The following is a 14,777-nucleotide window of genomic DNA, read 5'->3' as shown; positions in this document are numbered from 1 at the left end:
CTCCACTGCCGCCATTGCAATGCAGCGGCCGTCTCTACAGAAACAGTCGCATGAGTTCGAAAAACACTGTCGGTGGCGCGGTCCAAGTCCAGACACGATTCCAGTCAGCTTGCTTGCTTGCTTGCTTGCGCGCGCGTCTCGTGCGTTGCCAGTGCGGCCGTGAGCGCCTCGTGAACTTACCACCTCCGATCACAACAAAGCAGATGAGCGCCAGCGCCACCCGGTTGTTCTTGAGCGCCGATGGCGGCGTGCGATCCTTCTTGGCCGGCTTGACAATGTTGCGCCCTCGCCTCTGCGTTTGCTTCCTGGCCTCAACCGCCTCCTCGCCATCCGCCTCGACGTTCTCCTTGGACGCTCGGATGCGCGGCTTGCCCGCGTTCTCTCGCGCGCTCGCAGCGAACTGGGCATTCTTCGCCCGGATGTCCTTGAACGTAGGCTGCAAACATCCACACCAACAACCCAACATCCAACGTCAGCCTCCGCGTCAGCTTGGCGAGCTTGGCATGCCTTGCGAGCCTGGAGCCAGGCCGGCTGCAACAGCGGGCGCACTCACCATGATGAATATCGTATCGCCGAGGCGCTTGCGATGGATCGATGCCAATTGGAAAGTCGACCTGATGAAGCGAACCGAGAGGATCCAATGCCGGTCAAGACGGGCTGCAATCGTGATGGTGAGAGAAGACAGAGGCGAGCAGCCCCTTCCCCCACACTTTTGGGGTTTCCTGCCAGCTCCTCCCTTCCCGCCCATCCTTCCAGCAAAGCGACCACGTCGACCCTCGCTCGCGCGTTTCGGTGCTCGCGTGACGCCAATTTGGGCCGAATCTGGCCCGAAATTCAGAGCAGCCTTGGCCCACGACCAGAGGATCTCACAAACTGCCGCTGCACTCGGACAAGCATTGAGCGCTCCCTCGCCTGCCCGCAACACACTCTGTTCGTCGACAGCAGGCACGAGACGATGGGACTGCAACCATGTTGATGCTACAATGAAATGATGATAATGTACACTCCCTTTGCCGGTCGGTATGGTCTCTGGCGCGCACGGCTGTCCTACTGCGACGCCGACGAGCCCACAAAGCCGCCGCCGCGACGCATGATCTCCTGCTTGGAGCTAAGCATCGGTGCAGCGCCTGTGCTGCCCGTCCTCGCAACCTTGACAGACGAGCCCAGCGGCAGCGCGCTCTTGCCCCCCGAAGTCGCCGATGACGACCCCTGCGAAGCGCCGCCAGCCGTAGCCTTGGGCGCCCTCACGAGATTCGCTTCGTTGCCCCACTCGGGCTCGGCTTCTTCGAGCGTGTCGAGCGACATGCTCAAAGTCTGGCTTGCCAAGGCAGCCCTGCGTGCCGAGGCGGCCGGCCTTTTGAGCAGCCGCGCCATGAGCGAGAGCGAGCCAGATGCTTCTTCGTCGCCCTCGCCCACCCCCGCCGAGGCTACAGGCTGCACGTCGACGTCCATGAATTCAGCCTCCTCCTGAGCCGGCGCTGCGCCAGTGGCTCGTGCTTTGGCACGTCTGTACTGCATCCCAAGATGCGGTTTGCGAGGCGCTGGCGCGACTGCATCAGCAACGCCCTCGACGCCTGCCGACCCACTGCCGTTGCCGTCGCCTCGGACGCGGCTGCGCAAGGCAGAAGCCAGCCTTTCGCCAGCGTCGTCCTCCTCGGAATCCGAGCCATTCGAGCCGCTGCGGCCGTCTCGATGCTTGCGCTGCTCTTCGTCGTCGTCATCGTCATCATCGTCTAGGGCAGTGCGACTCTTCGCCTTGCGGCGCTCGCGAACCGCAGCACGAACATCGTCGTACCGGATCTTGCGCGGCTGCTTGGTCACCACAGGGCCAAAGGCGTCCTCATCAACGTTTTCAAGTTCCGTTTTCTGCTCGTCTTCGCCTTCATCCTCGTCTGCGTCCTCGTCCTCGTCAACGCGGCCGCCCCGGGCCTCGCCCTGATCGTCATCCTCGTCGCTCTCCTGCGCCTCGGCGTCCGCATCGCCGGACTGCGGCAGCAGAAAGTCGTACTTGTCGGACTGGTGTTCGATCTTGTGCGTCGCAACGTAGCTGTGAACAAACGCTTGGGCCTCGTCGTGCGCAGCCAGTGCGTCCATACCGTCTTGGGTGCCGTCGAGCAGCTTTCGCTTCTTCCACGCAGAGCTCGACATGTGCAGGCCCAGGGCAGCACGCCTCTGCAGCTCCTCTTCATCGGCATCGTCGTCGAGGAAGCCCTCGATGCCGTTGAGACCTGCGCCGCGACCCCTTCGATTGCGGTAGCCGCCCTGGATCGCCTTCTGGTGGATCTCGAGATCTTCGCGGTCCCGCGCCTTCATGTCTTCGCGGAAGCGCGCGCGTGCCACCTCGTCCTTCTGCGCCTCGTCGACGTCGCGTTCATTGTCGACCAGCTCTTGCAAGTCTTCCACATCGTCGTCATCTTCGTCGTCCTCGTCCTCGTCTTTGCCCGAGTCGCTGCCGTTGTCGTCCGCAAAGACGCCCTTGAGTCCGCCACCATCGCCGCGCTTCTGCTCGCCGAGATCCTCGTCTTCCGACTCTTCTGCCTCACCCTCGATGAAGGCAGACTTGCGCTTCCTGCCTTTGATGGCCGTATCGTCCTCTTCGGTCGGCAAGCTTCGTCCGAGCAGGACGTTGAAGGCGTCGCGAGGTCGGGTCTCTGGCTGACCGGAAGAGGAGCCCCGCTTGTCGGCGTCGTCGCGAGCGTCGGCACGATCTATTACTCCTTCGTCCTCCCTTGCTGCTTCTGTTACGTGTACGCCACCGCGGCGAAGTCGCTTGAGCTGCACAGGGACGTCCTGCTCCTCCTGGTCCTCCAGCACGTCCGTCTTGCCCAATTTGGGGCCGATGATACTGCCGTCGCTGCCTCGACGAGCAGAGGCACCAGGCGCAGCACGCTGCCAGGCAGCGCCGTTGACAGCGCGGTTGCCCTTACTCGGCGCACGATCCTGGCTCTGCGATTGGCTCTGCGTGTCGTACTGTGACCAGAAACCCGGCTGCTGGCTTGGCGTGGTCTGTGTGAAGAAGCCGTCGCGGTTCATGTACATCTTCTCGGGCGACACGTGGGCGCCGTGGCGACTGCGCTGACCCTGAGCGTAAGCGTCGCGCTCCGCCTGACTCTCGTCGAAGCTAGGCAACGCAGAGAGCGTCGGATCGAGCAGCTCCATGGCCGCTCCCATCTGGGCTTTGCGGAGCGCGGCAAAAGCGTCGATCTCGGTTGATTTTGGCGGTGGCATGGAAGAGGCATCCCGGGCGCTGGTGCCGAGCTTCCAAGGCTCAGCGGATGCTTGAGTGTGGCCGAAAGGCGAAGGACCGCCGTCGTTGGACAGCGCGGTAAGGCCATGAGCCTTTGCCCGGGCGGTCTTGGCATTCGCAAAGATATCGAGACTCTCTCCGCGCAGTTCTTCGTCCTGGGTCGCGTTGAAGAAGGCTCCCAGAGCCGAGTTGGCTGACGGTTCGCGGGTCAGCTCCCTTGCGACTTCATTTGCATGCGGCCGGCCGGCAGCAGCGGGCGAATGACTGGCTCCTTGGTTTTGGCTCTGCGTTTGCGTCTGGGTCTCGTCCCAGAAAGACTTGCGCGGAGCCTGCAAAGCTAGCGGGTTGTATTTGATTGCTGTCGAGGATGGCATGGTTGACTCGAAGAAGCGACCAAGATCAGCAGCTTGCGAAGGGATGTCATCGGTGCGGAACGATTCGTCCATGTTGTCGCCCGCCGTGGGCGGGAAGATGAGCGAGTCTCGCTCCTCGGCTTCCGTCGTCGTCGGAAGCTGAGCATGCTGCACGACGGGTGATGTGGTGTTGGAGCGCGAGAGGGCCATGCTTAGATCGATGACCTGGCTCGAGATGTCCGCGAGTGGGATGCGAGCCTGCTCTGAAGATAAAGTGGCTTCAGCTGCGACATCTTCACCATGAATGGCTTCGAAAGGGCCGGGCTGGAGCGAATTCTGGTCAGCTTGACCCTCGGCATCATCGTCAGCAAGGGCACTGCGCCTGCCTCTCCTCGCGTTGATGCGGGGGCCAGGCAGCTCGTCCTCGTCTTCGTCCATCACGGCCCGACTCGGTAGCAGGCTGTAGGCGGGATCGGGCGAGGCTTGCGATCGATGGCTCTGCTGGCTGGCCGGAAGGGGCGCATTCTCCTTGTCGCTGTCGTGCTCCTCTTCAGAGTCGTCGAGAGGGTCGTGGGGAGGGACGTCCAAGTCGTCTTTCCCAGCATCGGCATGCTGCGCGTACGGGTCGTCGTCCTGGTCTTCGAGGACACCGCCCAGAGGGACAAAGTCGTCGTCGAAATCATCGGCTTCCACCTCACTGGCACTGCCCATATCAACATCGCTGCCCATGTCGCTGCCTATGTCGCTGCCGATGACGCTGCCGACGACGGACTCTACATCACGGGCGGAAGGCATGATGCAGTCGGGGTCGTCTTCATCGTGGTCGGCATATTGCGCCTCTCGGCCATGGCGACTTTTGGGGTCGCTCGGCCGGTGGAGGTGGTGGAGCATGGCTTGGATGTCGGGAACGGTGGATCTCTGGGATGCGTCGGCAAGCGCGGCAAGCTTCAACTTGGCGGCTGCGTCGTTGGGGTCGCGCTGAATGCGCACCTTGAGCGTCTGGGTCTGCATCTGACGCATGAGCGTTGAATTGAGGTCAAGCTGCGACAACTTTGATGGTGCGACGCGGGGACCCCCGTGCGGCTGGGATGCGGGCATGGCCGAATCGCTCTGGTGGAGCTGGGCCGCGGCGACGTGCAGCTGGGTGGTAGGCAGGTTGGGTGTCGCCTGATCCGAGGCGGGGAAGAGAGCCTTGCTGGCGTTGCGAAGCTGAATGTCGGTGGGCATGCATTCGTCGTCGTCGTCTTGGAGGAGGTGCGGCGGGGTCGAAGCAGCGTTTGGGGAGCCATTGTCATTGGTGCCACGATAGCTGCTTGAACGGGGGGGCTTCTTGCCCGAGAAGATGCCGAGTTCTCGATACATGCGATCAGCGTGTCGCTTCTTGCCAGGCGGGGTGGTGGGTAGATTGTGCTTTTGAGCGAGGACCGAGCCGGGTCGATAGACGACGAGGTTCTGGTCGTCGTCGCCATCGTCCGAAGTGTGGCTCGGGACCGAGCCGTGCGCGACGTCAAAGTGCTGCGAAGTGGGCTGCGATGAGGATGGCTGGCGCGCGTTTTCGAGAAGACGGAGCTTGATCTGTTGAACGCCTTGCTGATATCGCGCGGTCAACTCTTTGGTCTGCTTGTGGATGCGAGCCGTCTCGATGAGCGAAGCCAAATCCGGGAGATCGGCGGCGTCGTCGTCGTCGTCGTCGTCTTGCACGTCTGTGATGGCCGTTGGCGGCTGCGATGAGCTGGCGAGTTCGGAACGTGGGGCAAGGCCGGAGGATACGCTTGGCGTGTGCAGGCTGGGGTCGATGTGGCGGCGGTGGTCGTGCTTGCGGGAGAGGGGCACGAGCGGGCTGCTTGCGTGGTTGGAATGGGGACTGGAGCGCTCGCGGATGGGGTCGGACTCGATGGGATCGGAGTTGTGCAGGCTCTTTGACTGACCGGAAGGGATTTGGGACGAGGCATGACCGGAGGAAGCGGGAGGCGGATGTGGTCGAGGCGGCTCGGTGGGAGTGGATGTGGATGTGGCATGGCTGTCGTCGCTGTGTGGAGTCTCTTTGCCGGTGATCTTGCTGAAGAGCTGGCCGAGACCGATTGTCTTTTTGGGCTGAGAGGCGTCGATGCGGACGCGATTCTCGCGCGCGAGGCGAGCGGTCTGTTTGTGCATGGAATCGAGCTCCTTGTGGGAGAGTGGCTTGATCTTGGGCGGCACGTGCGAAGGAGCGGTGGGGGCGGCGTCGTGGGCTAAGAGGCTCGGCTCGGCGAATTTGGCGCTGGCGGACGACCGCGGCGCGATGTCGGCGTCGCTGTCCTGAATGTCGAGCGAGGGCGAGCGCGAGCGCGAAGCTTGATCGGATGAGTGCTTGGAGTGCGCGACAAAGGCAGGGACGAGCGCGTCCGGTTGTGCGTGTGGATCCACGTCGACGTCGCCGAGAGCGTGCCTCGCCTTTGCAGCCAGAGCCTCGATGCGCTGACGGCGTGACAAGGGTGGGGACGGTTGTGGATGGTGTGGCGGTGCCGACTCGAGCGCAGCGGAGCTGGCCAGGTTGAAGGTGCGAGGACGAAGGGCATCCTCGTCATCGTCGTCTTGATCAGAGGAAGAGGAGAAGGTGGCACGGTTTGGGGCGCCTTGTTTGCCGCGCATGGCCGACACCTTTGCGCCGTGGCGACGAGGCAGGGGAAGCGGATCGTAGGTGTCATCGGTGGCAGGATCGAGCTGGTCGGACGCACGCGAGCTGGAGGGCGGAAGGGAGGAGAGCGGAAGGGAGGAGAGCGAACCGGTGAACGGATCGGAGCTGACGTCGGGTGCCGCTTGTGCCCGGATGCGCGCGATGATTGCATCGTCGTCTTGGGCGTCGTGCGATGGCAGATTGGTGGGATGTGCGTTGAGAAGCTCATCGTCGTCGTCGCCCGAGTCCGAGTCGTAGATGGCCTTTGCGCGTCCGATTTGAAAAGTGGTGCGGAGGCTGTCCTGGCTGTGATGCTGGCGATGCAGAGATGACGTCGCATGCTTGACGGCGGAGCTGTCGGCGTGAGCAGTGGTTGCGGGCGAGACGACGGCGGTGTTGGGAACGCAGACTGCATTGTCCCGTGGCGAGCCGGACGCTTGGTGCGAGGGGGCTGCTGTGGTATAGTGACGCATTGGCGAGTCGAAGAGCATGGGCGAAGGCGATGCAGGCTGCGAGGAGGAGGTTGCCGAGTCGAGATTGGATTGGACTAGATCTGTTTGAGCGTCTGCCAAGGGTTTGCGTGAGTAGGTGACGTTTGCCCTTGCGCCAGGATGTGAAGCAGCCTCGATGGAAGGCACCGCCGACGAGGAGGAGGAGGAGGGGTCGAGGGAGCTGAGAGTCGATGCGGAGGAGCTGAGGCTTTGCATCGTGTAACGCCGTGAATCGAAATCAGAGCTTACGACCAGAGAGTACCATTCGAATTGGCGTGGTAGAAAGCGAGGAAAGGATGGAGAGAGTGTGAGAGAGTGAGGGATGGTGATGATGATGATGGCTGCCGAGAGAAGGCTCAGTTCGGGCGTTGGCGAAAGTGGAGTGAAACGCTCACTCACTGCACTCCGCCTTCTTCTTTACGCGTCGCGCGTCTGCTCGGCCCCCACCACGCCAGGGCGAGACGACGAGGCTCGAACGCGGCGCGTGTTTTTTCACGAGTTTATCAATGTTACGGTATGTAAAGCTGACATCCTGATTCAACGCTTTGGCGATTCGAAATAGCGCGCCGCTGATTGGCTGATGGATGGTCTTCGAGTGGCATCTGTTATCGGCCTTGTCGTTTTTATCTTCCTGTTCCAGGTGGGCGGGCGGGTTCCTGTTTTCTTCGGCTAGTAGAGGTGTGCATATAAAGTTATGCGACTTTGCGCTCGCCCATCGCTCTTGCCTTCGTCTTGTCATCTCCCACTGTCCACGCCTGGCCCTTTCCAACATGGCCTGCTCCTCCAGCAAGACTACCGTTGCTTGTGCCAACTGTGCTTGCGGCGCCAACACCGGCGCTGCGTCGCGCGCATCCGTCGTCAAGCTCGCTTCCAGGAACAAGTCCGAGTCTACGCCACTGCTCTGGTCCACCACCACTGCTGATGCCTCGGATGCAGACTACCAGGCCACCGCTCCGGCCGTCGCCTCGTCGTCCGCCTCGACGTTGAGCGCCTCGCACGAATGCCCCTCGTCGGCCAACCACCACCACGACCCCAGCTTTGTCTGCTGCAGGGACGTCGTCGCCGCCGACGAGCGCACGCTCATCGATCCGGACTTTGCGCGCGACTGCATCGTCGGCCTCAGCGACGGCCTCACCGTCCCCTTTGCCCTCACTGCAGGCCTCTCCTCCACCGGCTCCACCAAGCTCGTCGTGCTTGCAGGCCTCGCAGAACTCGTCTCCGGCGCCATCTCGATGGGCATCGGCGGCTTCCTCTCCGCACAGGCGGAGCTCAGCCACTTTGCCTTCAACCTCAATGCCATCCAGCAGCGCGTCGAGCGCTCGTGCCAGTCCGAGGTGCAGCGCCAGGTACACGACATCCTCAAGCGCTACGGCATCGCCCCCGACACCAGCGCACAGATCGCCGCAGAGCTCACCGCAAAGGAGCAAGCGCGCAAGCAAGCCCAGCAGCTCGCTCAGTCGCAAAACCTGCATGCCTCCCGTGCCGCGCGACGCAAGATCTTTGGTTGCATCCCGCTGCCCGGCTCCTCCGCTTCGCCGTCCGCCTCGTCGCTGCCGATCCAGAAACGTGTTGCGAGCGACGAGGAGTCGCAGCAGCTGCTCGTCCACTCTGACGCCGACGACGACGCCGACGACCTCGACCAGGCCGGCCTCACGCCCTTCCTGCTCAAGCTCGGCGACGGTCTCGAGCCCGTCAGCACCTCGCGCCTCTACATCTCGGCGCTCACCATCGGCCTCAGCTACTTTTTCGGCGGCATCATCCCGCTCCTCCCCTACATGTTTGTCGACCAGGCCAGCCGCGCGCTGCTGCTCTCGGTCGTCATCACCGGCGTCATCCTCCTCATCTTTGGCGTGGTCAAGCAGCGCGTCACCGGCGGCGAGGGCGGCCTGAAAGGCTACGCCTACGGCGCCCTCTCCACCCTCGCCGTCGGAGGCGTGGCAGCAGGCGCCTCCTGGCTCATCGTAGGCCTGCTCGAAGGCGGCAGCGAGGCTGGCAACATCTAGACATCTCCCTTTCCCCTCGCCCCTCGGCTTCTCCTCTAATCGGGTACTTCAGCTATGCTGATCTCCGCACTCTCGGTCCCCTGCATGTGATGATATGCGCATTGGCATTGAGTGTTTATCGAGTCGGCAGTCACATGGTGTGGCCTTGGCCGCCAGCGTCCTTGTAGCCTTTGGCGATGCCTTGTCGTCCTTCTTCGAGCATGCTCGGTTCGTCGAGGCCGATGCGTTGCTCCAGGCCTTGCCAGGCGCGCTGGCCCACGTGCTGCAGCGAGGCGCTCTCGAGCACCGTGGTCACTTCGCCCGTCGCCGGGTTGCGCATCATCACCGAGTTCTCTTGGGTGCCGCCCTGCGCGCTGGCGAGTTGCAGAGCTTGGTCTGCTGGATCTGTCGCGCCGCCAAGGGAGTGAGTTGTGCGGGAGTTGCCGTGAAACTTGCGTCGATGCACGTACGTTCCGCTGACGAGCGAAAAGTGCGGCCGATCGTCATCGTCGTCGTCTTCTTCTTCTTCTTCCCTGTCATGCTCTTCGTCGTGCACCTGTGCTGATGCGTGCGTGTCGTCGTCAAGCTCAACTTCATTTATGCGCGCAAGTAGGTCCTTGTGGTCGTGGGCGTCACGCAGGTGCGGTGGAACGAGTTTGTCGAGGTCGAGCACGTACTTGCCGCTCCAGTCGACGCCTTCTTCTCCGCGCTGCTGGCGCTCGGCTGCATTGACAGCGAGCTGCATCTCGAACGGCGTGACGATGGGCCGGAAGAACTCTTTGCTGTCGACCAGCGTGTTTTCGGGACATGCGACGAGCACAAACACGTCGATCTCTTGAAAGTTGGCGAGCTTAGCCGGATTGAGCTTGCCGACGGAGATGGTGTAGACCTTGCGCGCGCTCTTCCTGCTGGTGAGCAGCGCACGCAGATGCTGGAGGAGCGGCAAGTAGGAGTGGACGCCGAGCGTGCCTACGAGCAGGCCCACCACCGAGGCGTCGCGCGCCTTGAGGACGGATGCATAGCGCTTCATGAGCAGCCGATTGGTTGAGCCAGTCTCGACTCGTGCGGTGGAGCGGATGGGATCGTAGGAGACGAGGGGCGTGGATGGTCCAAGGGTGAGGAGCAAGTTGGTGAGCGAGAGGGACTCGGGGCCGAGATAGAGGTAGCCACACTGCGTGTGGTCGATGCCTTGGGGCAGCGTCACGGAACGAGCAGCGCCCAGCGGATGGGAGTCGCGATCGGAGCGGGCGTCGTCGGCCGCATGCGTTGTTGGTGAATATGGCGCACTTGCCGAGGAGGAAGTAGCAGTTGCGGAAGGACACGTTGATGAGGGCGCGCAGGAAGAGCTCGAGGTTGCACCGCAGCAGGTGGATGCTAAGCTTGTTCGAGAGCTGGTGCAGGCGCAAGCGTCAGCGCGAATGCTTGTTTGTACAGCCGCTCTGGACGTACGGTTGACGAGTTTGTCTTCGTAGTTTGTTCGAAGATCAACGTGGGTTCTGACGAAGGGCAGAGAGATTCCGTGCTGTATGAGCGCGAGTTGGGTAGCCTCAAAGACGTCTTGGGCGACATGGTGCCAGGAGACGTCGTAGGTGAAGACGAGCGCACTTGGATGTGATCCGCTCGAGGATTGTTCTAGGATGTTGTTCTTTGCGTGCGCTGCCAGTGCTTGGGCAGCCTCCGAGACGCTCGTCAAGGGCTGTTTTGTGAAGACATAGATGACGGGCAACCTAGCCGTTGCGGAGAGGCAGGCGTGACCGAAGTGGACGACAAGATCGGCGTCTACGTGCTTTGCTGCCACCTCGTCCACGCAGCAGCCGCCGTAGCTGGTATCTGCGAGGATGTAGAAGTCGGGCAGCGGGCTGGGCGAGCTGGATGCGGAGTCGGCGTCGGAGGAGGAAGCATTGCGGATGAGGGAGCGGACCTGGTGCCGCAGAGCCCAGTATACGGGGACCGAGTCTACGAGCGCCTCGTCGGGGAACTGCAAGGCCACGCGTTGGAAGCGACCCGAGTGGATCTTGGCGGCGGTGGAGACGATGTCGTAGACGTGGTAGATGGAACGACCGGACGAGGAAGCGGTGGCAGACTGGGCGAGCGGATCGAGCTCGAGAGGAGCCGTGAGAATGGCCTCGTCTGTGGTGCTGAATGCCGCCATGGCCGCGGAGGTGCTCGAGATGGTGGTGTTCGGGCAGCATCCGAAGCCGCTCGCTCTTCCGCAATTTTTTCTTCGCGAGCCACGGCCAAGGGTATAGACCCCAAATTTCATTAGTACTGACTGTGCCGCTTGAATCGCGCCCGCAAAGTCTCAATCAATTTGGCGAGTCGGACCCCTTCCAGCCCGGGACTCGGAGCTGCCCGCGTGTGGAGGGAGGCAGCAGTGCGGGATCGAGCAAACGGCGCGCTGGCTCAGCCTCGACGGCGGGCCATCCGAGAGGATGACAAGTGCGGATCGGAAGGGCGCCGTCACATTCCCACAGCCACCATCACCCATACGATCACAATCACCATCACCCGTCGGAAGCCAATCACAGCTTACAGCTCGCACCTCGTCTACGGCGACGATCCGATGCTCGTCTAAACGCAGCACAGCAGAAACGCACCGCGCACAGCGCCAAGAGGGAGAGATCGAGAGAGGCGGCCATGGCAGCCTCCCAACGTCACACTCCCGGACCGGGACAGAGTGTTACATCGACAGGCAAGGGGGGCAACAACCATGCGATATCGATAGCGGAACACTCGCGCGCTGCCGGCATCGGCGCCGAGACCATCGACGACTTTCTCGATCGACAGCCGCGATCGGTGCTCATCCGGCTCTACGAAAAGCCTGCGTCGTGCCTCGCCATCTTCCGGCTGCTGCCCATGCTCGCGCGCCAGATCATCATGCACATGCTCTTTCTGCATGCGCCCCTCGCCGCCGACGACTTCCTCGCCTGGCTCAGAAAGGACGCGCGCAACGAGTTCGACGTCGCCGTCGCCAAGCTCGCCCGCCTCTCGATCGTCCAGCTCAAGCCCGCGAGCGCAAAGCAGATGCTGCTGCTCAACGCTGTGTATACGGAAGGCATGCGAAGAGCGCTCACGGGAGGAGGCAGCCATCGCTCGTTTGGCGTGCCGTGCGATACCGAGGATAAGAACGCCGTCGACATCGCCTTTCTCGACGACTACGCGCGCACAAAATGGGAGACCATCCTCCACTACATGGTCGGCAGCGACAAGTCGAGCACGCCGCGCGAACCCGTGCTGTATCTGCTGCGTCGGAGCAACCTGATGCAGTCGCGTTCCAGCGCCGCCGCCTCCGCATCGCTCAACATCACCAGTCGCGGCTTCCAATTCCTCTTGGAGGACGTCAACACGCAGCTCTGGCATCTGCTGCTACAGTACCTCGACATGGCCGAGGAGCGCAACATGGATCTGGTCGAGGTGCTCGCCTTCCTCTTCATGCTCGGCAGTCTCGAGCTCGGACGCGACTACTCCACCGAGGAGCTGCCCGAAACGCAGTTGCACATGCTCGAGGACTTTCGCGACTACGGGCTCGTGTACCAGCGCAAGGCGTCTAGCCGGCGCTTCTATCCCACCCGCCTCGCCACCACACTCACCTCGTCCGCCGCCGCTCCTCTCCTCTCCACCAACGGCTCCGAGCCCGAGGAGCGCGGCTACATTATCCTCGAGACCAACTATCGCCTCTACGCTTACACCTCGAATCCGCTGCGCGTCGCCGTGCTCTCGCTCTTTGTCACCATCAAGGCGCGCTTTCCCAACCTCGTCGTCGGCTCCATCACGCGCGACTCGGTCAAGTCGGCGCTCGCCAACGGCATCACCGCAGAGCAGATCATCACCTACCTCACCCACCACGCCCACCTCCAGATGCACCGCAACGATCCGCTCCTCCCCGTCACGGTCTCGGACCAGATTCGTCTCTGGGAGCGCGAAAAGAACCGCGTGCAGCAGAACCTCGGCTCGCTCTTCACCGACTTTACCAGCCAGTCCGACTTTGCAGAGGTGCGCAACTACGCCAGCCAGCTCGGCGTCCTCGTATGGCACGACGAACCAAAACGTCGTCTGTTTGTCGACGAGGCGGGCAACGAGCCGGTGCGCGACTACATCCGACGTAGAAGAGCATGACCAATCTAAGCCCTGAATGCTGAGCTCGCGACGAGGCCATCGAAGCCCGTCTCGCTGAAAGCGGCGCGTCAGACGTCGACGAAGAGATAGCCAGTCTCGAAGTCGCAAGCACAGCAAGGCCAGGGGCCTCGCATTTCTGCCAGCCACAATTTGGGCTGAAACCTCACACGCCACGCCCAAAATAAACCATCAGGAAGTGGAGGCCAGCGGAGCGGGAGTTGCGAGTGTGGTGCGGGTGGATGCTCTTTGCTTCTCACCACCATCTACTCCTCCTCGCCGCGCCGCCCCATCCCGCCTATCCAAGTCGCACAGCTATACGCAGTTGCAAGCGCATCCCGGCATACGAATCGCGCCTCAACCCTTACGCCACGCTCTGTCCCATCATCCACCAAGGTGAGTAGTCGCGCCCGTCAGACCCTCTACCACGCTGTTGCTCACCCATCTTCTCTTCCGTTCATCACTCCATCCATCCGTCTGTTTCCAACCCTACACACGCTCACCGTGCCTCTGTTCGTCATAATGACGAATTTTTTCTCGCCTTCCTTGGTCTCGTTGCCCTACATGACCTGGTGGCTTGACCAACTTCCAGCCATGAACGGCAACACAAGCGTGTCTGCCAAGTCACTTCCCCTCGACGAGCACAAGGACCGCCTCGCGCCCGAATCCGTCCTCCCCTGGACCTCCATTGCCCTCGAGCTCGAGAGCGTCAAGCTTCAAGTCGACGCCTGTCTCGCCAACAACAAACTCATCGTCTGGCCCTCGCGTCCCTGCCACTTGCCAGATGTCTACAACGAGGCAACTACCTCGCAGTGGCTTGCGATGCACTACTCGGACCCCGCCATCACCATCCTCAACGCCATCGCAAAACAGGTTCGCTCCAGAAGCTCCCGTAACAACCGTCTCGACCGTCTCGATGCTAGCTTCGTCCGCGCATTTCAACATGTCGATCTTATCTGGCCGGAATGGCAACGCGAAATCCGTCCTCGCCGCACGATTGACGACTACAATCACGCTAGAATTGCAGACGATATCAGATCCAATCCCGCTTTTCATGCCAGGTTCGCACGCTACTGGCGATTGCTTGTCGGATCCAGACGTCGTAGGTCTCGTCCCATAGCTCCGATCCAGGGTGGATCTTTCGCTGCACGTGCTTGAGACCATAGGTGATGGTCTGGAGGGCGTTGAATACCTTGACCCTCCATGCGAAGAAGTTGAGCCTGTTGAGCTTTGGCGTGACGACTTCCATAGCTTTGAGCATCTTGTCGTAACTGAACCGCTGTTCAGTGATCTTGTTGTCGAGCCTGACCTGTTCAGGCTCACCTCGAGGGGCCTCGATTGCCACCTCGGCCTCAGGGTTGTTACCCTCTTCGACGGGGTCACCACCCTCGCCGGCCTTGTCCTGTCGCTTTGGTCCCATCGTGTCCTGATCACAAGACCCTCGTATTGGTGGAATGAAATGCGCGTTCAGACTCTTAATCAGTTAAAATTACCGACTGCCCAGTCCACGCCTCTATGGTGAAGAATGCCTTGCATCTGCAAAAGCGCTTGTTATTACGTTCAGTGGACACGACAAGAAGAGCTTGTACTTATACATGTCAGGGCTTGTTGGAACACGCTGGGCAGAACCTTTTCTGCCCTTCGAGTCACCCTTGTATCACAACCCACTTCATGTGGTCGCATCGCGACAATGCCACCGCGTTGCAACATGGTCCCACCGTTGACCGATCTTGGGATGAAGGTTTCCGCAGATCCTCTAAGCCCACCATCCTTGCATTCGTCACCCGACTTAGACTCCGGTCCGTCTCCGTTGCCGCTACACTCGGCCGTTGTATCTTCAACTCACACCTCACCCTGCCCCCCCCCCCTTCCGCCAAAAAATTCGAGTTCCCTCGAAATTGCCCAAGCCCAGCCCCCCCCCCCCCCGCTCGGCCC

At 61.7% G+C, this 14,777-nt stretch overlaps 5 protein-coding genes across 5 annotated transcripts; 2 read left to right on the top strand and 3 right to left on the bottom strand.

Annotated features, from left to right (window-relative positions):
- Positions 1–34: 34 nt before the first annotated feature.
- Positions 35–6,963, bottom strand: PAN0_021c5982 (uncharacterized protein; the record flags this gene model as incomplete). Its single annotated transcript, XM_014798479.1, has 4 exons — positions 35–66; positions 181–436; positions 554–614; positions 1,052–6,963. The coding sequence occupies 4 exons, from the start codon at positions 6,961–6,963 to the stop codon at positions 35–37; spliced, it is 6,261 nt and encodes a 2,086-aa protein (XP_014653965.1).
- Positions 6,964–7,517: 554 nt separating this feature from the next.
- Positions 7,518–8,750, top strand: PAN0_021d5981 (DUF125-domain-containing protein; the record flags this gene model as incomplete). The annotated part of the gene is made up of 1 exon (XM_014798478.1): positions 7,518–8,750. The coding sequence occupies one exon, from the start codon at positions 7,518–7,520 to the stop codon at positions 8,748–8,750; it is 1,233 nt and encodes a 410-aa protein (XP_014653964.1).
- Positions 8,751–8,880: 130 nt separating this feature from the next.
- Positions 8,881–10,881, bottom strand: PAN0_021c5980 (diphthamide biosynthesis protein; the record flags this gene model as incomplete). Its single annotated transcript, XM_014798477.1, has 1 exon — positions 8,881–10,881. The coding sequence occupies one exon, from the start codon at positions 10,879–10,881 to the stop codon at positions 8,881–8,883; it is 2,001 nt and encodes a 666-aa protein (XP_014653963.1).
- A 485-nt stretch (positions 10,882–11,366) lies between these two features.
- PAN0_021d5979 (transcription factor Tfb2) lies at positions 11,367–13,843 on the top strand (the record flags this gene model as incomplete). Its single annotated transcript, XM_014798476.1, has 6 exons — positions 11,367–12,812; positions 12,881–12,946; positions 13,039–13,069; positions 13,158–13,238; positions 13,435–13,715; positions 13,766–13,843. 6 exons carry the CDS (start codon positions 11,367–11,369, stop codon positions 13,841–13,843), a joined length of 1,983 nt encoding a protein of 660 aa, XP_014653962.1.
- Positions 13,844–13,875: 32 nt separating this feature from the next.
- On the bottom strand, positions 13,876–14,262 carry PAN0_021c5978 (uncharacterized protein; the record flags this gene model as incomplete). Its single annotated transcript, XM_014798475.1, has 1 exon — positions 13,876–14,262. One exon carries the CDS (start codon positions 14,260–14,262, stop codon positions 13,876–13,878), a length of 387 nt encoding a protein of 128 aa, XP_014653961.1.
- Between the last annotated feature and the right edge of the window lie 515 nt (positions 14,263–14,777).

This window comes from Moesziomyces antarcticus, assembly GCF_000747765.1.
Source record: "Moesziomyces antarcticus DNA, scaffold: scaffold_v10021, strain JCM 10317, whole genome shotgun sequence".
NCBI lineage: Eukaryota > Fungi > Basidiomycota > Ustilaginomycetes > Ustilaginales > Ustilaginaceae > Moesziomyces > Moesziomyces antarcticus.
This window is presented reverse-complemented; position numbering and strand designations above follow the sequence as displayed.